Raw genomic sequence first — 23,391 nt, forward strand, 5'->3', positions numbered from 1 at the left:
GAGCTATCCATTGTCCACTGAAAATAACACAGCGGCTCCGTTCCTAGTCAGGAAAGAGCAAGAAGTTGGTTGTATACTTGAATGACAGCACACGTATGCACCCCATATATCAATCGCTCTCACTGTGACTTTAATAAACAACAACATTATTGTAATTTTACCCAAAATACAATTGCATACCATTGCTGTGATTTGATGCAGCCATGACAAAGAGGAGCAGGGAAGCTACTTTGAAAGCATAAGGCAGCTTATAAGAGTTCTTTTCCAGCGGGCGGATGAAGGTCAGAGGAAGTGTCTGAACTACAAGCAAAATCCAAAGTTAAAAGTGAACTTGATATGAATAACGGAGTCCTCTGTAGTTAAAGGGAGAAAATTCAGACTCGTCTAATACTTCTAACATACTTAGCAAGTATGATCTAAGAGCTGGGGGGTATCCTGTTTACAAACTAGTACAGAAAGCTTTACTTAAATAGCAATGATATTAATTAAACTCTGCTACCTGAAAACGTCGGTAAGATGGCAGATACATGATACCACCTGACGTATGGTTTTTCATTACAGATAGTGAGGGAGGAAGCAAGTAGCTTTGGTGTCAGAGCTTAAGCGACCACAGCTCTATTACCAAAGTACCAACTTTAAGTGACCTGGTCAAGCTATACATAAACTTTTGTGCTGCCTCCCCAGCTGTAAAGAAAATGTCATTTGACTTGCAAAGTTTTTAGTGTTGTCTTTGCAGTTTTAGGTGCATTTTTAACCTAGATGCAACATACAAAATAATACTTAAATAAGTTAAGCTATCTAAAACAGCTCCCAGGAACTGGCAGAGTAGTGCTATACCATATTTGTTTTCACATGAACTCACCTGGTTGACATTTACTTATGTTATTTCAGAAGTATTCTATAAAGCCTGAGAACAGATGGTACTAGACTAAAGAGGTAAACATTCAGAAAAGCTAGGATTCAGAGACCTTGATATTTGGGGGACAACTTAGGGGCCTACATTGTTTCACTAGGCAACGTGTAAAACTCTAAAATAGACAAGCAGTCCTAGCTATGAAACAGGCTTGGAGGAAGAAGGCAGTCTTTAAGAGATTAAGTAAATTGCCCAAGATTACAAAGCAGAGCAATGGCATAGTTTGGCTTTGAACCCATGTTTCTCGTATCCAGCTCGAACAATCTAGTCAGAGAATCATGTTTCAGCAGACACTTAGGAGAGCTGTTCAGGTTCTTCCAGCTAAGAATTTTGCACTACTACATCCTCTTTTTTTTCTTGCAAAATTAAAAAAAAAAAAAGTTACTCTCACACTCCACAGACTTCTGATCTCACCAAATAATAGAAAATCCCCCTCGCTTGCTAGACTTCACAATCCTGAAAACAATAGTATGATATTCAGCAGTGTCATTATCCAGACATCGAGGGACAAAAAGGAAACAACGACCTCCACACAGAAACATTTCAGAGCGATCTGGATTCCCACATGTGTTTTGGGATACTAATTTTAAATTCATATCTGGGATATTCTGTGAACATTTCTCATTAGATAAATAATCGCTACAGATTCTACCTCTCTGCAACAGTGCTATTCAACAGATGACTGTTTAACAGGCCAGGGTGATCTACTTTCCTTAGCACACAGTCTGTTAACAATGGCATACAAAAAGGAAAACTGAGATCCAACTGAGAGGTTGTTTGAACGGCCTGCGGTGGGTTTGTCACAAGCTATTTGCTGCTCACATGGGAAATCAATTTCGATATGTAGCAGTGAGCTTCGCCATCTCTCTATTCACTACGAATCACAGGCAGTTCTTATACGGTATGTTAAGCACATTCAAAAAAGTTTAATCCGACTGCCAGTCTGGCACTAATCTCATTCTCAGAAACGCTCATGCCCCAGACAGTTGAGACCATTCCAGATCAGGGGCATCCAAGTAGGCTGTATATTTGCTCTTGTGTTGAAATAGCATGGTAATGGATATTTCAGTTTAAACTTTATTATTTCAGTAGCGCTGTTGGGAAGGACTTAATATGGATTCAGGAGATTTGGGTTCATCATCTGCTTCTGCAATAAGAACTCATGTGACCTTGGACAAGTCAAATAGTTAATTTTGTCATCTAGGCAATGGAAGTGTGGCTTTAAAATCTAAAGATCAACAAGGAACAGAGACTACATTTCTTTTATACTTTTTCCCCCATGAAGTCTTGTGCTAGTTCTAGTGTCCTTACTAATTATTTATTTTTATTCAAACTTCTCAAAAAATAGGCTTGTGAAAATCTTTACAGAATTTAACAGAAACTAATACTCTTTTGTATTTCCATCTAAGCATAAGGTAGTAGAAAATTACTCTTCTTTTGATTGCAAGCGGAGATTTATTTTTTTCCCCTGCCCAAAATACAACCAAATCAGTTTACTCTCTCCACAGTGTGGACAGCCTGGGTTTGAATTGTGAATTTTGCACACCCATTTTAACAAAGAGGATGCTGGAGACTTAGCTCCCCCTGCAGTCTAATATGTCTGAACCATACAACGACGCTGTTTGACACTGAAGTGACACTGATACAGAGGCCTCTGACTAAGCATAAAGGATATTCCTGGAACTTCAGGTACATCTGTTCACACATCAGATTGCTCCATATGCTGGAGATCTCAAACTGTAAGAAGGATTATCACCTGAACTCTACTGCTAAGGAGTAGCCACATATTAACTCTTATTCCATACCATTGTGGAATGATACCATTTGCTCACAGCACAAATATGTGGCTGGCATATTTCACTAACAAGAGACAAACAGAATGATCTCTGAATTACCGTACTTCACTTTTTCTTTGGATCATTTTTTACTTCACTTCACTCAATAGTCAAGAACAAAAAGAAGGTTACAAACTTATAGTATAGTAAGCGCAAAGGATTATAAGTGGCGGCTGCTGCTGTAAAACACAAGAGATTCACCAGAATGAAACAGGCTGAATTTGTTCTGAGCATGTGCTAAATTGTATCCCACTGCTTGGCATCACATCCCTAGGTTGTCAATTGAAGCTACTGAACATCCAGACCATGCATTATGAGCTTCTATTTCCTAAATGAAACAATGCAGCTCTGCTGGACAATGCGGCTGAGGGCACATCAACACTAGAGGGGGACAAAGCATCGCGCTTGAGGAATACGTTCTACATTACCTTCTCGGGGTGATGATTAGAAAACCCCCTGTCGGCGCAATGGTTTAGGATTCCCACACTTACTGCAACAGTACAGTAAAGTGAATGCAAGATAGTAATCCTGTTTGAGCAGACAACAAGCAAGCTAGCCTATTTTACTAATGTGTGCCACTACAATTCATTAGAGCTTCAAAATTCCAAGAAATTATCTAACTAGCTGATTAATATTTACCTGGGATCTAATGATAAAAAGAGATCTTTTCAGCTCAGTTTAAGGTGCAGTACTTCCCAAGAAACATCCAAGAAGGCAAAAGTCTTGAAAACAACATAAGCCTTTGGGCAAAAGACCATCTTTTTATTCCCCTAATTCAGGGCCTGACGCTGTTATCCAGGATGGAACTCCAACATATCACCAGAAGCTATTAAGTAACAACATACAAAAGAGTAATATATACTTCAAGAAAAAGAGCAAAATTTGTGGTAGCCATTAGGCACATCTTGTTCCATTGGGTGGGACGAATTCAACATACAAAGGGCAAAGTGCCAACCTACCTCCTTTCCGCAGCAGATAGATGGGCACAACATAGAGCATCACATGCTGGATGTAGTAAATTTCCATTTCAAATGGGAGCTGAGGAATAAGGAAAACATTTGTAAATATTTTTCATTATTAACACCTGAGTCACAAGGAACCATTTTTAAGAAGGAAAACTGCTCCTCATGCCCCACAAGAATCCCTTCATTTAAGTTCTTCTGTCACCTGTGTATATTAACAAAGTGATGACAGACATTAATGGTCAGTGCTTTGAAAACGCAGCTATCTGTACCCGTCCCATCCTCCTTGCCGCTAACACAATACAGTGCTTCTAGCAGAGAATTCGCAAAATTAGCCAGCAGCACAATAAAGGAGGAATAACATAAGATAACATAAGCTTGCTCTCTTCCTTTTCCTAGTTAGCATAAATTACCAACAACAATGCAAAAAAGCAAAGTAATCAAACACCCCCCCACATGGCAGCAGCCTATTTACAAAAAAAGTTAACTGCTAGCTTGCAAGTGATAGAAGGCTATAAAGCAGATATTTTAAAATCATTGTAATGAAAAATAAGTTATTGCTGGGAGAGCCTGTGCAAAAATTTTCAAAAGACCTGATTTAGCAAACTGCACACATGTGCAAAACTACTGCGCTTCTCTTAAAACCAACAAAATTCAAAATAGACGAATACCAGTCAATCTTCAAGCTGCAGAAGAATGCATATAAACAAGTTACCTGTTAGCAGATGAGCAATACCTGATTTACCACTAACAACTTTTGAGAAATTACTGTTAGACATTTGTCTGTTTAGTTGAATTCATGTTACCTCTCACAGGAGAGGTCAGACAGACTGTGCTAAAATAATACTGTTCTAAAATTAACCTGAACCAGAGCCCAACTAATTCTAATTCTAGCTCTGTACGAGTTAGAAAAAGTAATACACTATATCTGAAAGTTATTCCCATCTCCTGTAAGTGTTTTTGTCTATATCCATTTGTTACAAAAAAAAAAAAAAAAGGTTCAAACTAGACCATAACACATTTAAAATTGAACAATGGCAGGAAAAATTCAAATTCAAACTTCAGAATCCAAGTTGTTGTTGCAGTTCACTTAAAAGGCTGAAAAGACATACTTTTCTAATATATTTCAGATGTGAAAATTGGACAATACCCTTACTTGAGTCTGAAATCTCACAGGAATAATGCAAAGCCAAATCATTAGCTTTGGTTTAAACGCAGGCTCATTTTAAATGCTAAAATGCTAAAGTGACTCCGGATGCAAGTATTACTATCATGGCTTGTCTGTTCAAAAAAAAAAAAAAAAAAAAAAACCCAAAACCCCCACAAAAAAAAAATCTGCATCAGCAGAAGTCAGAGATGGAAACAGTTCAATTTTCTTCCTAAATAAGTCAATAAAGAGCAGGTAAATACTACAGTGATGTTTTAAAGTCTACAATTTTTTTAAATCCAATTTTGAATGTAAAAGCTGTTAAACCCAACAGCTGGATTCCATTAGTCCTGGCATCCCCCAGCTGAATACTTTAAACACTATCAGTGTCCTGATTGCAAACTCCAACATGTTCAGCCAACTCTTGGGAGAGTAAGCTAAAGGATCTTCCATACAAGCTGTTGGGTTAACTTGCTCCAAGTATTCTGTATCAAAACATAAAACCAACCAAGATAATAGTATGCAAAAGCAAGAACTTCACAGAAATCCTGAAGTTTCTTCAATATTAATCTTTCTTTTGTCTCCTGTATTACCTGTTGAAAGACACCTAGGGCAAAATAAGGAAATCAAACAAGAAGATTTGAAAAGAGGCTAACGCAGCTTTAGTAATGGAAAAAAATCCCTGTACCTCTCCCAGCTGGAATACGCACACTTCAGAAACAATAGCTCCTAATAGAAACAATACAACACGAGGCACTCAGTCCCTGCCAAGGAGCCTTCTCTAGGATCCTGTGGTTTCATAAGGGCTTCTGCACTCGCCGAGTTGTGAGGGTCAGTTACACAAACATCACACTCAGGACACTTCTGAGAACAGAGTAACAGTTATTTTGCCGCAGTAGTGTGGACAGTAACTTTTTGTGTAAAACAAAACTACATTTTTTTGCTGTGAAAGATTGATTGTTCTGAAGCCCGGCTAATTATGCAAGTGCATTTCCTGGTATGGAACTGACAACGCAGACTTCTCTGTACAGCCAGGCACTCAAGCTGTACAGCCAGGCTACAATAAAGAGAAAAGAACAAACACAAAAGATTAACTGTAAAGTGGTACAGAACAACTGACTCATCCGGCTCTAAAGGTCTGGTGTGTAAATTGTTTTATCAATAAACACTCATTCACAGATAGCAGATAGGTATCTTGAATGTGCAACAAGAATTTGCAAGTGGAGACAACACAGAAAGGATCACCCGTCAATCCAGGATTTTAAAAACCTCTTCATGAAAACAAATCAGCAGTTTAGAATGTGATCAAGTTTGAGATATCCAAAAATCAAAGCAACACTTATTCACAGAACACAAAGGAGCTCAGAATACTGCCTCCTGAGTTAATTCATCATCAATTCATTTGATGGTATGCAGCTGCAAAGGCCATGAGGATCTAAATCCAGACTCCAACAAACTAAAGTAGACCCTTGCCACAGGCCCCAACAGACGTGTCTTCTCCCATCAGATGCCTTTGGTGGAACACAGCAGCCACTCTCAAGAGCAACAAGGAATTCCCTAGTAACAGACCAATGTCTTGATGGTATATTTCTTTATCCACACCCGTCCCCACATTCAGAAACACTGAATGTTCACTACCAAGATGGACCACTCTGAAATCTGTATATTAATTTTCAATCTGTTTGCTGACTGTTTGCCCTAAACTCCTCTCTCCCTTGCAGGCTGCTAGCATCACTCTTCCTGCATTTCACCTTGTTTCCCTTCTCAGGGCATTAAAACTAATAAAGGTACAAGACAAAATGACAAATTATCCATTTCTTCTACTAACTCATATTCTAGGCTCTTAACAGTCTAAATGAACACAGAGTACAGGCTGCCCTGTTACTCAAGATAATAGGTTCTTTTCCTTTAAAGGTTCCTACTCGAAGAAAAATCTGTTCATTGTCCAGTCACTGGTTTTAACATTGGTATAAAATCGTGCTATGTTCAAAACACAACCTAATACTGACATACACAATTCTTCAAACAGGCATACCATATCCAGAGTACTATGTTAGCATATTTTGAAATAAACATTCAGACTATTCAGTTTTTACGTTTTCTGATGAAATTTTTGTTAGAAGATACATACGGTGTTTTGTTTTTCCAGGAAGAGTTCGGCTCAAAGTAGCCACATCTGCTGCTTGCCCCCACATCAGCCCAGTATGGTGCAGATTCAAAAGTGCCACATTCCCAGGAGACTTGCTAAGGGCTCACTGGAGACGTACCAAGAATAAATAGTGAGCAGGCAGTAAGTTTTCATCCCAGGAACAGGTAAGTTACGTTCAGTGGTCTAGCTAAACTCTTAGCAGCCACTTCTACTGCTTGTGAGACTGCAGAAAAGAGAAACTATGTGATGAAGGATTAGAACTCGTCTCTGTCTTTTATCTGAGCAAGAAAAGTCACAGCCATCAACAGCAGTCCTCTGAGCACGTAAGGGATGCCCTAACTTAAACCAGCTATTGCCCTAAGGAAACAATTAGGTCTTTCCATTGACTGCACTAAGATTTAGAAAAAGCTCTTCAAAACTATAGGCTTCTGGGCTGAACTCTATTCGAAGTGCTGATATTTAGATGCGAGTTCCTCCCTGCCCTGCAAAGTGTGGCAACTAGTGTAAACCCACTTCAACTCAGCAGTTGGTTTTCAGTGGAATAGGAGGTTGCTACTTTGCTCTATTTTCTGAAAGCAGTACTCCTCCCTCTGTTAATTATTTATTCCTTGGTTTTATATTTGCAACAACAGCTCAAGCACCGTGTTGTGCAAGAACTCTCCCTCCACCATCCCCTACAAAGACTGCAGGGTATGACAGAAAAAGGGACAAAAGTCATCCAACTCTGCCCTTTTCTATAGCACACCCAGCAGGAAGGCTAGGTGTCTGCAGGAAACATCAACTGGCATTCTGTACCAGTAGCTTTCCTAGACACAGTCAGTAACCCAGATTCATAACTTATAATTAAGGACTAGTTTCCTAGACAGGGTCAGTAATCCACAAATAAACCACAAGCAGATTTTTAAATTTAACCTGAAAAGCAAACCACAGTATATGGGAAATGGGAGATAGGGGCTGTGTGTGTGCGTGTGTGTGTGTGCGTGTGTGTGTGTGTGTATATATAGCTGTACAATGCAGAAATCATGGGGCAAACAGCTACTAGGCCCATGTAACAGATGTTGGTTACTTCTCAACATACTCAGGATAGCAAATAACTTACTTGGCAGAGGAGAGACAGCTGCCAGAGAAGTTTAGGAGAATGGTCTAAGGACAGACATGGAAGTCTTTAAAAAGAAAAAAAAAATCCAAAACAAAAACACAAGTGGCCTTCAGAAAACAGATTATTTCCAGTCCTGCTAGGACTCATTTCTCAAGCAGACATCCAAACTGGCAAGTAGCCAAGAAGTTGACCAGGGCTCAAGTTACTGTTACACTATTCAGCCAATTTACAGCTCAGGCACCAGTTTGTCCACCTGGCATAGATCAGATAAGGGATTCCCACATACCTGAGTGAGGCAAAAATAAAGATATGCTAATGTTGGCATTAATGTCAACAGCAAAGCCACTTAAAATAAGTGAGTAACAGGGCTGTAGCTAAGTATCAGGCACCCATCCGTGTGACATCTGTGCTAAGGTCTAAACCAGTTTCCCCAGATTTTATTTGCAACAATTCCTTTTCTGATATTTTAGGGGCAGCTTGTTGCATTCAGATTTCCTGCCATACACCTGCTTGTCTGTAACTGATACAAATACATATTGACGAGTGTCATCCCCCCCACCCAAAAAACCCTAATCTCAATTTCAAGTAGGCATCTGCCATCGTCTACACAATCCAGTCAGTAGAGAGAATTATAATATAATCCCTTAAGGTAGCATTAATTGATCAGTTCTATCCAGTTTTATCTAGTTCTCATTTTCAATTAATCCTATGAGGGTGGGCATATATACACAGAGGGAGAGAATCAGAATCTGCATCTGCTACCAAAGGGAAGTGTTAGCATGCACAAGCACAGTCATGAGATTTATAAAGAGAATCTGTTTGTGCTGAAGATTAGTAGAGTTAAGACATGGTGGAACACAGGACTAGGAAAAACACCTTGCTACAGGGATGGAGGGGATCAGAAACATAACAAAACAAGAACAACAACTATATTTTTACTAGTATACAAATGCCAGAAAATCCAGCTAGGGCAAACCCCCAGGATTCCAACTCATGACATACCCAAACGCTGCTAACTTGAGAGGGAATTTTTTTCTTGGCCTGTCACTACAGAGGATGAAGCTGACCAAGAAAGTTAGGAAAATGCAGTTGTTCAATGCACTGCTGAGCTCAACGGTATGCGTTTATTTTAACTTTTATTAGTGTTTTCCTTATTTGACCAGTGCTAGATTTGATGTTTATTGTATCTCATAAAAAGGCATCCCAGTCTCCTGGTCACTCAATCTGATCGTACAAACCAGCTTACATGTAATGACTCTAGGGACACAATCAGGCATCTGTAGAACTGAGTCCAAGATAGAAGATGTCAGTTTGGTACAATCTCTCAAGGTGATGGGAAGCAACAGTCTCCTGTTTCCTTGATCTCACTGATCTCAGAACTCTCTCCCACCTACCTGCCCAGAAGCATGATCTCCCTCCCCCACTTTTAAATGAGTAGTTGGGTCAGGTGTCCAGCTTCTCATGCTCTTACTTTCTGCCAGACACTATCTATTACAACTCTTTACAGATGTAACTAGCTATACAAATTTTTTATATCAACCATGTATACAGTAAAATATATGTCTTAAAATATCACAAAACTGAAATAAAAAGTTGAGGCATAAAATGATGACCATTCCTGACTGAGTCAAAAGCTTTTCAGGAAGGCATTACAAATCAGAGCAGAGGAGCAGAGAGCATGGACAAATTTATTGCGCTTTTTTTCGAACTTCCGACTAAGTGTTAAGAGTTATTCAGTGCTTTCAGGAAAATGTCATTGCAGACAATTGCAATGACAGTTATAGAGCAGAATGCGTGTCTACCAAGAGATAATTTGGGCCAAAGCTGCAGTGCTATAAAACATCACCCATATTATCTTGTGCCAGAAGACACACAGAAAAGAGACCGGCCTAGCAAGCAGCTGTTAAGCCAAAAATATCTTAGAGCTGTATTTATTCCAAAAATATTTTCTCTTGGACATAGTCCTTTGGCTCCTCTACCTCTAGTTAAGGGCAGAATTTTATATAAGTAGTCTGTATTTTTCCTGTTCAATCACTACTGCCCAAATATAAATGAGATCTACTATAATATCAGAGAAAATACAAGCTAATGATTTATTAAAACATTTCAACATTAGTATTTTAACCTTAAAAGGTTACTCCTAAAAATCCGATAGAAATCAGAAAGCTACCTAATTTGAAATATGAAATGAGAAGTATTCGATTATCAAGAAATCATATTTGAATTTTTCATTTAATGCCCTTTCTATTCAGCAGTAACTAGTTTTAGGAAAAACAATTGCAAACTGAAAATAAGCATTTCTAGTATGAAAAAGAATATGTGTAGTTACCAGATTAGGAAGGACAACCTAAATCTTGAAGAAACTCTAGGCTTACGCTACTGAATACACTGAAATCTGAGAACGATGATCAAGCCTTCTGTGCATATGTGTCTTATGCTGTATGGAAGATTATTTCTAACGTGCAAAAGCCTACAGATGAATGCCATTAATATCCTTTCTCTGGTAACTAAACCATGTCTCAGTGCAAAGTTTCATAGTCTTAAAGAAGGGAAGGAAGAGACCATGTTCAAATCCATAATAAAATCTTCAGTTTTCAGGTCTCCTAGCTACCAGTGTGGCCAATCAACATATCATCCATAAAATTCAATATGGAAGCAGATTTTTATACTTAATCCTACTAAGACTGTCAAGATTTGCAAATGGACAACCACTTGTAAGATCTGCAATGGCAACTTCAGACTCCAGTAATACAGATAAGTAATAATCTTGCTAATAATATAATTAATTCATATGCTATACAGATACAGATATGAACATTTTATCCAGACACCATATATATGTAAGCAGGTAAAGTTAAGAGTGAACACTATCTTAGAAGAAACATTTAAATAACTGCAACAAAAAAAATTCTTGCAAAGAAGTCAAAGGTATCTTTACTTGAAAAAAAATGAGCAAGCATGTGTACATACATACATACGTACCCATATGTGCATGCATAACAGCTCTTAAAAATAATCCTTAGAAATATTTTATCCGGCTCAGATTCAGGACAACTTTTCTTAGCATTAATTCTTGATAGGTTTGAGTATTACTAAGGACACCAACAGGCTAATTTTTCTTCCAGAAGACAGGAATTTTGTGGCAGTTTTGAAAACTTGGAGGAAGAAACCCTGCTGTGCCTAATTTGGGGGGAGAGCAGGTGACAGACACCAACAACACTGGGCATTTTCCAGGCCTGAGGAATCTCCCATACTCACGTGTACCCATTTCTAGTTGTTTTAGTCTCCCACTACAGCATTTTAACCATGGGCCACATGCTTTCCTTGAAGCTGCTTTCAAAGCCATCATGTTCACTGTCAGTTTAAAGATCAAGGTGGAACCGACAAAGAACTTTGTTCCACACTTCCACTCTCCACGTTATTAACTCTCCACATTGATTTATAAGCACAATCACAAAAAATTCCAAGACTAGTATTTTGGATCCATTCTAGTGACCTGTACCAGGAATTTACAGGCTGGTAAAGTGGACTGTGAATTTTCCTAAAACCAAATATATTTACTTAGCATTCACTTTGATCGTAGGAGGGCTGTTATGTGACTTCACTCAGGAAAAAAGCTTATTGATTGAGGTAAATAACTTGAAGCAAAAAATCTAATTCAAACTATAATCTGTAGGACTAATAGCTCCCACCAGGCTGAAATAAAAGACCATATCTATAGCATATTCAAAGGCTTAAATGATGCTGACAGGCATACATCTACTAACAATCTAGCCTGCTTCAGTACCAATAATATCAAAACTTTGGCAGCAGAGATTTCAGCACCAACTATACAACTCGAACCCTGAATATGCCCTTGTATTAGCAGCCTACACAAACTGCATTGCCACATCTTCACTGGTCTTGCTTGCCAAAGTTTCCTAGATTAAACCTACCCTGGTTACGATACGATGCCACGGCTACATTCCTGAATGCACTGCTGCCACCCTACAAAAGAGCTTAGACTTTTGAATTAACCTAATCATGTGAAAGATATAAACTACTTTTTTTCATTAACTTTTTTTCCCCCATAATCAATTTACCCTGTAAAACACAAGGACAAAAGGTAGGGCAGTGTAGCAACCGACCTCCAAAAGAAGTCACGCTTGACAGCTCCATCTCACAACTTAGCCATTCTACAGTCTAACCTTCTTTTTACACTTAAGTTTTATTTATAGTTTTACATGCACCTGCTTGAAAAGAAACTAGTTCTTCAGTTTCAGGCATTCAATACCGTTGTCTCAAACACCGTCAAAATACTTACAAAGAAAAAATTGCATTTCAGAAAGCAGTTTGTTTGCTCCAGCAATGTAGAAGAAACACCTTTTAGATAGCTTTACAAAAAGGACTGGGATGAAGAAAGGCAGCTACTTGCAAGTGTTAGTAATCTGACTACCATATTCAAAGTGGCAAGTTCTTCATAGTAAAAGAAGCAACTCAGTGATAATCTAGTACTTCAGAAAGATCTTAGCAAAAGAGCTAACTTACCTGCTTTGAGTGAAACACTCTCATCCCATCGTTTTCTCAGTGTCTTAGATATCTCTTCAATACACAAATCCAGCAGGTATTTATAGATCACTCAGATTCATTATGCAAACAGTATGTATCCTGCTGAATTTAATTAAGAGGGAGGAAATATTTGCAGAAACAAAGATATGGGAATAAAGAAGTTTTCCATGGCCAGTGAATTTACATGCAGCAAGAAATTTTAACTGTCAGAACTTGCTTAGTATTTTAGAAGTATACCTCCTAAACCAAATCTGTGTCATTTAGCCACCTCTAAAGACAGCTCAAGCAAGGGTCAAGCACGTTTCTAGAGAAAGCATTGTAGAAACACACACAAGAGAAGGAAAGGTATAGTACACTCACCAGACGCGTGTTAACAACAGGAAACAGCAATGCCAAGAGGGCCCCATTTAACATATGCATCTGTAACCTTAGAAGAGAGATGAGACATTATTTTCACAGAATGGAAATGAAATGCAAACTTTTTTATGTAGTATGTCATATGTATATGTTATGTATAGTTATGTAGTATTTTATGTAGTATGTCTTTCATAAACGGTAGCAAGAGATCTGAGAAAATTCTGCTGGCTTGAATTTGAATAAAGCCACTGTTAACTGCAATAACCAGGATAAAAACTCTCTTTAAATAAACATTTAAATAATTTCCTGAAGTAGGACTGCTTTCTAGAATGAACTTTGGATTCCTAGAAGGTTTGGACTGCCTGTTCATATTAATCCTGTTCATGGTCCAGGCTGCTAAATGGTTGAAATTGTGCTGTTCATTTTGCTTTCAGAGCTTAAAATAGATATTTGACGAAGTTTTTACTTCCATCCAACTCCATAAACGTACGTGACATCAAACTAAAGCTTCAGGAATTTGGAAGAAGTCTGATTTTTGAGTCACTTAAATAAAAGAAGAATTATATTTGTCAAGATGCAACAGTGAATCCCAAGAGAAGAACAGGGAAAGAAAGTAGTATTTAACTTACAGTGCTGTATTTCGTACAGCTTTCAGTCCTCTCTCCCTGAACCACTGTTGCATCAGGTGCACACAGAAGTAAGGTCAGAACTGTTTAAGTTTACTTTATATAAGAGATAAAGTAAGGCATAAAATTCATTATACAACCACTGCCTGTCATAAACTCTATTAAAAATTACAAAGTTTGTAAGTAACTTGGGGGGGGGGGGAAGAAAAAAGGTATTACAATTTCAAAACAGTTCTTCAAATGTCATTTACACATCAGGACCTCAGAAAACAGAAAGGCTCATTCTGAAGAAGAACAAATACTGCAGCCTCTGCCCTGCAACCAGGCCTTTGCAAATGCATAGTAACTCCAGGATTTCCTAGACACCAGACTTACTTTGCACGCTCTCTGAGATGAAGAGGCACTAGTACTGTATCTCTGTATTCAGCCTACTCCCTGCCCAAATAAGGAGCAGCAGGGAAACGTTGCAGCCAGACAGTAGCACCTCCAAAACAATTCATGAGGCATGCCCCCAGCATCATATTTTCCAGGCACTGCCTAGACCAAGACAAGAAAGAGACGAGTGAACTGTCATGGTGGCAACTACAGCCATTCCTGATTATCATTCTGTCTGGGAAGTCCCATGACCCTCCCCACAACACGACTAGTGGTACCCCTATCATGCAATGCACGTGAGAGAGGGCCTTTGAGAACAAGAACTCTAAGACCCTATAGGCACAAACCTATTAAAAGTATGGGCTGTTTACTGGACTCTACTGCACTAGTCCATTAGACCACTTCCTAAAATTAGTAACGATAAGCAATATTATAGAAAAGATTGCACACATTTGAGAAATAGCCAAATCAGTAAGAATTTGCTTTAACTATTTAACTTATCTCCACATTTTAAAAAATAGACCCATACTGTACATATGGCCTTCCATGAAGATCAGCTACTAGTTTTCAGTGAAGATAATCAGAAAGTACAAGGCACATGACATAAATTAAACAAGCCCATAGGTTAATCTGCAGAAGGACACCTGTGCTCTCATCAACTAATGGATGTTGTTAGTGAGACCAAAGCCACCACCAGTACAAAAGAAACAAGGGTAAGTGGACTCAGCACCCACAATTGAAGCCATGATCCTTTTCAAGGTCTCATCTTTCAGTCCAACCAGTATGTCTTTCTAACTAAGGGCTGGATGCATATCTTAATATTTTATGACTTAAGCCATGATCAACTTCTAAAGCACATCATGCAAGTAGACAGAAATGTAGCAAGGACAAGGCATTACCTGAGAAGAATCATTGCAACCCGGCACGGAGGACAGGCAAGAAAAAAAATCTGAAACATTAGGAAAAAAAAAAAAAAGAAAGAAATTAATGATACAATCTTATTTAAACTCTATTTTGTACATCTTTCTTCCCCAGTTTTGTATGTCACAGATCATTTCTAACTAGAAGGACTGTTTTACAGCAGAGCTGCAAAAGACTAAAAATCATGAACAAATTAAAAGGTCTAACATTACCTACATATACAAGGATTTAAGCAGTATGAGCAGCATCTAGGATTCAGCTTCTGCCAGTTCCTAAGAAGCAAGTCAAACTCTAGTCCATTTGAAATTCTGTCATTATTAAATATATATATATATATATATTTAGATATAGATATATCTAACTCTCTCTCAGGGCTTTTTGTAAAGCAGATTACTGTATTACCAATCACTTAGATCTTCAAGAGCTGGGTCCTGCACTGCTGAGGCAAAGGAGAGCTTTGTCATCATAAATGCTTGGTATTCAGCACAGCAGGGACCTTATCATGACCGGAGGATATCTCAGTATCCGTTCTATGGATAACCTTAGTAGTCATCTTTAAATACGCCTGTTGCCTTATTTCCATAGAGTATTTTTGAAGTACTGTTTAAATTTCACCAGTAATTAACTAGCTATTTCCTAAGATGAAAAGTAACATAATGCAGTGTGAGCAGCATATATCTGTTTCTTTTTATAGGCCAGACTCCTGTCATAAATACAACCTGGTTTAAATCTTTATGTAATAAAATATTGTTGATTAGCAACAGTCTCCCATCCAACTTTCAAGGATAACCGTCATCCTTTGATACTGTTGTCCAAACCTCTCACAGCAACTTAAAACACTTCATATCAGCAAGTTTTACTCAGAATACAAAGAAAAAAAATGTGCAAGTGTTCAGTGCTAAATCCTCCCCCCCTCCCCCCACCATTTTTCTTTAATATTGCCCACTACTGGGAGGAAAGGGTGGGGGGGAAAATCCTACCTAGTTTAGTCTGCTCTGTGAGAGAAAGTATTTCAGTGAAAAATGGATCATGCTTTTTTCTTTGTTTCTAAAAGAAGTGCACAATAGATTATTTCATTGTCAGGCTACTAGTCAAATCATTAAATCCCTTCAAGTGAGAATATCTGAAGAACATATCTGCTTTGGGGACAAGTTGGATAAATTCAACAAACATATTTCTTTGAAGTGCTACAGGGCCTACCTGGCCAGGTAACTGATAGATGTTCAAATTAATTACTATCAGGTCATGTACTTGCTACAGCAACAATAGAAAGGTTGAAGCCTGGATCATTCTATTCAGCCCTTGTGTCTAAAAGGGCCTGTTATTACCATATGAATAAATGTGCACATTTCAAATATTTTATTTCCAGTGCAGGTTCCTAATATACAGCCATTTATTTCTCTAATCAACTTGTATGTTTTAATTCAAGTCCATCAGTCTCAATAACAGTTTAGAATGTACACACACTCACAGGAAAAAAAAAATCTTTTTCCTTAGTCGTACAGAACTCTACAGTCTTCTATTCAAAAAGCAAGGCATTTCAACTCATCAAGGAAGGTTAAAGAGTAAGCGAACACAATGGATGCATGATGACAATCTGCTAGTTGAGGCTTTCTTTGCAAAGGCAAAAAAAAAAAAAGTATATACCACAAAATCTTATGTGAGGTCTATATATCACCTTACACATTAAGGCCCATATGGCTTCTGGGAAAAGTGTCCAGCACTTACTAATTACATTTCATTATTCCATCGTTTGATATTTTTGCAACAGACTGTCTACTAACTAGACTAAAGTTCCTTCAGCTGTGGAGTATATCCCTTCTGTGGTGGACCATAAAATTTTCCCTTCTGTGGGGACCATAAAAGTTTTCTACAGGTCTTTTATAAGACCTAGTTTTTCCCATGCTCTTTGTATATATTAGTCAAACTTTTTAAACATTCCATGAGATAAGGCACTTAGAGTCCTACTAGTTTATTTGAAGCTTTAAATTCAGGTATCTTATGATTTCCTTACATTCATAAGTATGACAGAAGAGAGGTGTTACATTAGAAGCATTGTTCATACTTAAATGAAGAAAATTCTACTCCTCCAGTACATATTTTATTTTTTCCTTTTATCTCCTACATCTTAAAAAATATATATTTTTTTTTCTCTGTGTACACAAAATAATCAAAACAGAAATGTGTCTTAATCACACCAGTCATTTATTTTTCTGACTGCAGAGCACTCCAATTACTGAACAGCAGAGGAAAAACTAGAGTACAACTCTATGTACCAGCTGAATCTTAGTGTACCAGCTGAATCTCACCATTGTGGTGAAACAATAGCAAGTATTTAAAAAGTATGGTCGTAATAGTTACAAAGATTGAGACGAACACATCAGCCTAATCAAAAATACTTTACTGCCTCAGAGACAGGCAAAAAAGAGAAAAGGATTCACAGCTGCTCATTTTCAGGTCAGCTCTACAGCAACACACACAGTTTCAGGATTTGTGATGGCAAAAGAAATATTTACTATTTTGAGCATGCAAGTCCCTCTGTTATGAGGGATCTTTCAGAAAAATGTGCTTGACTTCCATTTTTGGAAAGGATAGCAGGGAATTTAACTAGAATGTTTATGTTAAAACTTAAAGACAGTGGAATAGATCTTCAAATGTTTCAGCTTTAGCAATTTAATATCAAGCACTCTCTCTCTAAATACCTACTTTCCATGATAAATAAACCTCACCACCTCTTAAAAGGAACGCTTTACAGACCCCTTGTATCAGATTTACAAAAGATTATTTCACAGAGTACATTTAAACATTAGAGAGCATTATCATTCAGCTCACATAGTAATTAGCAGCCTGAAAATATCTCGTTCACAGCAGACACTCATAAGCTCTAACATATTGAGTGTTCACATACTCATCCCGTAATAATATTACGTTTCACTTTCATACTGGAAACACCATCCTTAGCCTTTAGGTAGAAAACAGCCAAGTCTTATAAACTGAACAATATCATATTAAGTTAGTGACATGGCTGTGAAGAGTACCCAGCTTCTGTTTTCCTGGTGAAACTCTGAAGGTTTTACTTGCTCAGACTAGCAGAGACAATAGCCCCCATCCTAGCTGATACGTTGCAGACACAAGACAACATCTCTTTTAAAGTACACTGAAGGAGGCTCTTCCACACACGTTTTTATCTGATCATCATTGCATACATTCAAGGCAGAATAGCTAAACTTTCAATTTAGAAAAAAGCTAAAGAAACAACCTCAATATCCCTCCTCATTTTGCCAGATGTGTTACCCATTACATTTTCGCATGTTACAAAGGAAAAGAAGGACAAAAGAATTAACTGGAAGCCCAAAATGTACAAAGTAACATTTTAGAGAGGAAAAATAAGCTATAAAACATCCATTGTTTGACATGCTGAATTCTGGGCACAGTTCTAGTCATTCCCTTCCCTCTCACTTCTATACACACGCCACTGAAAACACAGCAGATTTGGGAAAGGGTTACAGAAGTCAACAAGAACGATCAAAATATATTGAATAGCTTCTATACATGGATCAACTTAACACATCAAGAATCTTCAACCTGAAAAAGATTTTGGGTGATGGGAGTGAGAGAAAGAGAAGATACAAAATCGTGTGTGGTCTTAGGACTTGTTATCCGCGCGTTTCCTTAATGCGGGCACAGCACTCCGAGTCAGGATGCTTGAGAGACAGAAAGCAGCGTTTCAATCTTTCACCAGCACAGGATCAGGAGATTCTGAGATTCTTTTCAAGTAATAAACTACAAAGAAATTCAAAACACTGGTAAATCTGCAAACTGAAGTTCACTTCAAGCCTGAGGACCCAGAATAAAACAGAAGTCAGAAAGCCAGTCAAATTCCTAGTTGCTCTGCAAGGCCATAAATATCGTCCATCCCCATGGGAAATATTTCTGGCATGAGGAACTGCACGACCAGCACTCCCTCTGCACAAGCCCAAATACAAAGGTCACACCAGAACACATGATGGGTCAGCAGGGCTGTTATAAGTTGTAGACTGTAAGGAAGAGGCAGATTGCACTGCCTAACTATTCGTCTACTGAGAGGAGACCTGAAAGAGACTAAACTCATGGTTGCATTGAACCAACCCAAGAATCAGCCTATTCCACATTCCATTTCTTGAGCCATGCACCAAGAAAGAGGAGAAAGCTCCAAGTGATATCTGTAGGTCTGGGACACACTGCAAAGAAGGAAAAGGATATTTTCCCCCCTGCAGTAATATGCTTAAAAATTTTCTAGAGTGAACATATACGTGATCCAGTCATTCAGTACTTGATGGAGTTTCCAAGAAATACCATGTCTGAGTTCCTTAAACATCAGAGATCATTATTTTCTTAAATCTAATTTATTAGTCATCTGCATTACTGTGGTAGGTAGTAGAGCCTGTATGTAAAAGGACTATTCTGAAGACCATATCAAGATAATATTGCATGAGTTCATTCAGGAAAACTCCTGTAATCACAAACAGGATCACGTGAGAGACTACAGAGCTGCACAGGGATCAAAAGACAGAAACATCATGACCTAGAGCAAAACGTTTCTTCCTTTGGACTTAGATGCACTGTTCTCTCTACGAAGTAAACAGAGCAAAGTCTATAAGGATTCACACCACTGTTAAGTGAGGTCAATGCAACATTTCTTTCCCTTGTGTATCAATCCTCTCCTCCCATGCAAAAAGCACAGAGAGATGAAAGGCAGTCTTCACTATTCCTATGGTAATGTATGAGAGGAGGCATTCTGTAGGACTTCAAAATTACTTTCAACTCTTCATTTGTCAACTAATCCAAAAGGAATATTTTGCAAAGTATGCCTTCCCTACCTTTAATTTCCTGGCAGCATTGGCAAGATAGCGATATGTAGCTATCACAAAGTATTACATTTGCCCTCCACAAATTCCTGCTAAGTTCCTTCCCTTTTAATCACTGGAAGCAAGCATAACCACTCAAAGGAAATAAGGAACTGGGAAAAACAGGTATTTTGTTTTATAAATTCATTTTTAGAAGTCAGAATTTACAAAAAAATTACTCCTTGACATTGCAATAATATCTCTAGGTAGAAGTCAAAAATAACATTCATGGAAAAAAGGCTAGATATCCACTGAAATAAAGTGGTATTTTGCAGCAGGTTTAGGGGCTTTGATTGATTATATCAGTTTTCCTAGGGGCAAAAATATTAAAATGCATCCACATCTCAGAAGTGTGGAAAAAAAATCTAATATTGGAACAAACACCTAAAATTCACAGAAGACCGCAACTTTATGAAACCACAATGAACTATGTTAACATTAACCTGACGGCTCACTTAATACGAACTAATTTTCTAATCTGCATGCACTATGGTAACCCCTAATAGTATTTTCACTTCTTGCACTTTAAAGCATTACTTATGCTGCAATTATCAGATCAATTTTGAGATATCAGAGGTTTCCATTATTTGATTTTTCCAGTTCATACAGAAATAATTTTATTCAAACAATCTTTCACAGTTTGCAAATCTAGACTTCAGCAATGCGCAAGCGCACCAGTATGAGTTGGAAAGAGGTGAAGAACACAGTCAGACACACCTAGTTTTCTATTTTCCATTTAACTGTATTGCCAGATTGGACATGGTAAGAAAGGAAAGGAATTGGGGGGCGGGGGGGGAGGTTATTTGTTTGTTTGTTTGTTTTTTAATCCAGCGGTGCCTCTTTAGTACATTTGCTATGAATCACTTTTGGTGGAGGGGGAAAAAAAAGGCCATGATGCAAGCAGATTTTCCTAAATCAGCATTATTACAACCCCAGCATACTCAGATGTTGAGAGAAACTCAAACTTCAAGATGTAAATGTCCCAATATGTTGCTGGGCTACTACCTAGAGTAGCTAAAATTTACTACTTTATTTCTGCAGCTCTTGCATAACTTATGTTTTCCATGTTATGGAAACTATTAGGCTCGCTGGCCTCCATAACAGGGTCCAACCCAAGGTTCCTGCTGAGGCAGAAGTTCGAAGTCAGACTGGAGAGAAATAAAATTTAGTGATACACGTGCGGTAATTACAGCTCGAGCTGGGGGCCTCTGAAGAGGGACCCCGAACAAAGAAATCTCTGGGCAATTATACCCTTACAATCTAAATTCCCCACCCCTTAAGAGATAGTTTGGACCAATAGTAATAGTTAGGTCTGGGTTCTTCCCCTTCTTCCTTGGGCCCCTTCATTGTCTCTAGGCAGGCTGTTTCTTTTCTTATCTTCAAGGTTGGCTACTCCTGCTGTCCATGTAACTTCTTTATCCCTCCAGCTTGAACCGGCTCTGGGGCCCCCTTTTACTTATCTAGGTAAAAATTCACAGCCCGAGGCCTAAGGCTTCAGCAAATTTAGCTACTAATGCTAAGCAAGTTATGCTAAGCAATTAATTCTAGACAGCTTCAGTCCAATATTCTCTAACATCCACTTCATTACCAATACTGACTAATTGATTGCACAGCTCTTGTTACCACTTTATGGGCAGCAAGCGTCCTATAGTCCTATGAGCTAACGTTGCATCACTGCTAAGGAATTTACATACCCTACTAATTAAGTTCTGGAACAGCAAGTTAATCGCTGTAAATGTCTTGAATATTTCTGTAAGGAGCTTGGTTTTCCCCTCTTAAAAGGATACCCATCTTCCTTAGACCTCTGGTACAACAAGAAAAAATGTTACCGTTCCTTTTTCAGGAAATACTCTCCAGGAGTGAAAGTAAGAACTGGCTTGATCTGATATAGCCTAGATCAGTTGCCTCAGATCCTTTGCCTTCTGCAAAGGGAGACTGAGAGTAAGAACTACATTGGTTTGATTTTTATTTGTTATTGCTATTAGACAGATGTTTTTATTATGGCAGCTTTTATGAAAGTCTTTTTGACATTCTTTTATTAATTTTTGAGCTTAAATTTTGTAAATTGTCCAGTGTTGAGGCTAGAGCAGTAGAGAAATTAAATAGAATAATAAAGGAGTTTGGGAGATGTCAAAAATAATTAGTCTCAGTGAAGGTGACTTCTAGATACATGTACAGGACTATTGGAAAATATAGCTCGTATCACAGATATCACAGTTCAATAATTGTTTATGAGTATTTCCATTATTCCAACAGCTACACAAACTGTATATTAAAGTGCATCTGCAAGCTAGACACAAGTCATTAAGTTACACAGTGTATCCACAGGTACTCAGCCAGCCCGGTTATTTCATCCCACAGACAAATGTGACACAGGTAACACTGATTTCCTTACCATTCGGCTTTTAAAATTAGAAAGTCAAAATCAAAATTCTGCACAAGCAGTAATTCATTTCTTCAACAACTTCACAAAACACATTTGCATCCCTGAAAAAAGCTTACCTGAAAAACTTACCTGTGAACTACATAGGTCCTTTAGCAATAGCCTGCTTTCATTAAGTTTGGTGAATTGGTAAATTGGTAAATTTTACCACTACTGTCACTGGAAACAGCATTTTCTATTTTTGAAGCAATAATCAGGTAAAGGTAACTAATGAGAGTTTTTATCTTTTGCCTTTCCAAGCAGGAAGTCTGACATTAGTATTTTCATTTGACTTTTGTTTCTTCAGAGATTTCAGTTCAGCCAGTTAAAAACTAAATCAGTATTAAAATGTTTATATCAATTCTTGACATTTGTACCCTTGCTATGCACTTTTGGTCCACAACTGACTATATAAAAATACTGCTTTGCAAGTATAAAGCTAAAGCAAACTTCCTGGTAATCACACATGGGCCTTACCTGCATCATAGTGACCACGTGACATGGATTCAGCAGGTAAATGACAGTCTTGGTAGCAAACTTGAACCCCACCTCCAGCCCAAAGACAAGACAGAGAGCCACCAGTAGCAGACTTTTGCCCAAGCTCTCCTGCTTAGCCTGGGGCTGCTGTAGCAGATGACCCTCCAGCTCCCTGAAATGCAGCTGCCTCAGCTTCCACAAGGACAGAAGGATCTCCACAAAACCCACACTGAGGAAGACCAAGCTCTCCAGCAGACGCTGCTGCCCGGAGAGAAAGGCAGCACACTCTGGCCCTCCATTGCCAGCAAAGTTGGGGTCCACCCCCCCGTACAGCCAGCCCAGGAGGTTACGGAGGCTGTAACGGGACATGGTGGGATAGCGCCTCTTCTCCTCCCCGTCACTATCTGGCAACAGGTAGGAGCAAGATGGAATCAAAGCCAAAATGCTGTCGGGCTGACGAAACATGAAAGGTAAGGACGTCCCCTCTGTAAACTCCTTCCCTCCCGAGCTTCAGAAGCCAGCAGCCCAGCTCAGAGCAGGGCTAAATTTGGGGGTTTCCTCTTGACGCCAGGACGGTAACTGCAAGCAACAGCCTGCAAGGGGAGAGCAGTTACAGATGAAGGGGGTCACTGAACGGCGCCGCCAGCCCCTCGCCCCCAGACCCACTACCCTCC

At 38.6% G+C, this 23,391-nt stretch overlaps 1 protein-coding gene across 1 annotated transcript; it reads right to left on the bottom strand.

Annotated features, from left to right (window-relative positions):
- Positions 1 to 275: 275 nt before the first annotated feature.
- Positions 276 to 23,297, bottom strand: LOC136996827 (transmembrane protein 164-like). Its single transcript, XM_067317578.1, has 6 exons — positions 22,718 to 23,297; positions 14,911 to 14,960; positions 14,012 to 14,173; positions 13,014 to 13,080; positions 3,708 to 3,786; positions 276 to 300 (listed from the first exon to the last, which is right to left on the bottom strand). The coding sequence occupies exons 1-3, from the start codon at positions 23,180 to 23,182 to the stop codon at positions 14,065 to 14,067; spliced, it is 624 nt and encodes a 207-aa protein (XP_067173679.1). The 5' UTR covers positions 23,183 to 23,297; the 3' UTR covers positions 276 to 300; positions 3,708 to 3,786; positions 13,014 to 13,080; positions 14,012 to 14,064.
- Positions 23,298 to 23,391: the final 94 nt, after the last annotated feature.

Source organism: Apteryx mantelli, unplaced genomic scaffold, assembly GCF_036417845.1.
Source record: "Apteryx mantelli isolate bAptMan1 unplaced genomic scaffold, bAptMan1.hap1 HAP1_SCAFFOLD_93, whole genome shotgun sequence".
Taxonomy (NCBI): domain Eukaryota; kingdom Metazoa; phylum Chordata; class Aves; order Apterygiformes; family Apterygidae; genus Apteryx; species Apteryx mantelli.

What these genes read in the sequence shown, in the direction of transcription:
- LOC136996827 (XM_067317578.1), bottom strand. Translation starts at nt 23,182, where the DNA reads ATGTTTCGTCAGCCCGACAGCATTTTGGCTTTGATTCCATCTTGCTCC. An exon ending in ACGTGGTCACTATGATGCAG is followed by an intron (nt 14,961 to 22,717) that starts GTAAGGCCCATG and finishes CTAATGTTTCAG; the next exon opens with ATTTTTTTTCTTGCCTGTCC. An exon ending in GTTGCAATGATTCTTCTCAG is followed by an intron (nt 14,174 to 14,910) that starts GTAATGCCTTGT and finishes GTCTTGGTCTAG; the next exon opens with GCAGTGCCTGGAAAATATGA.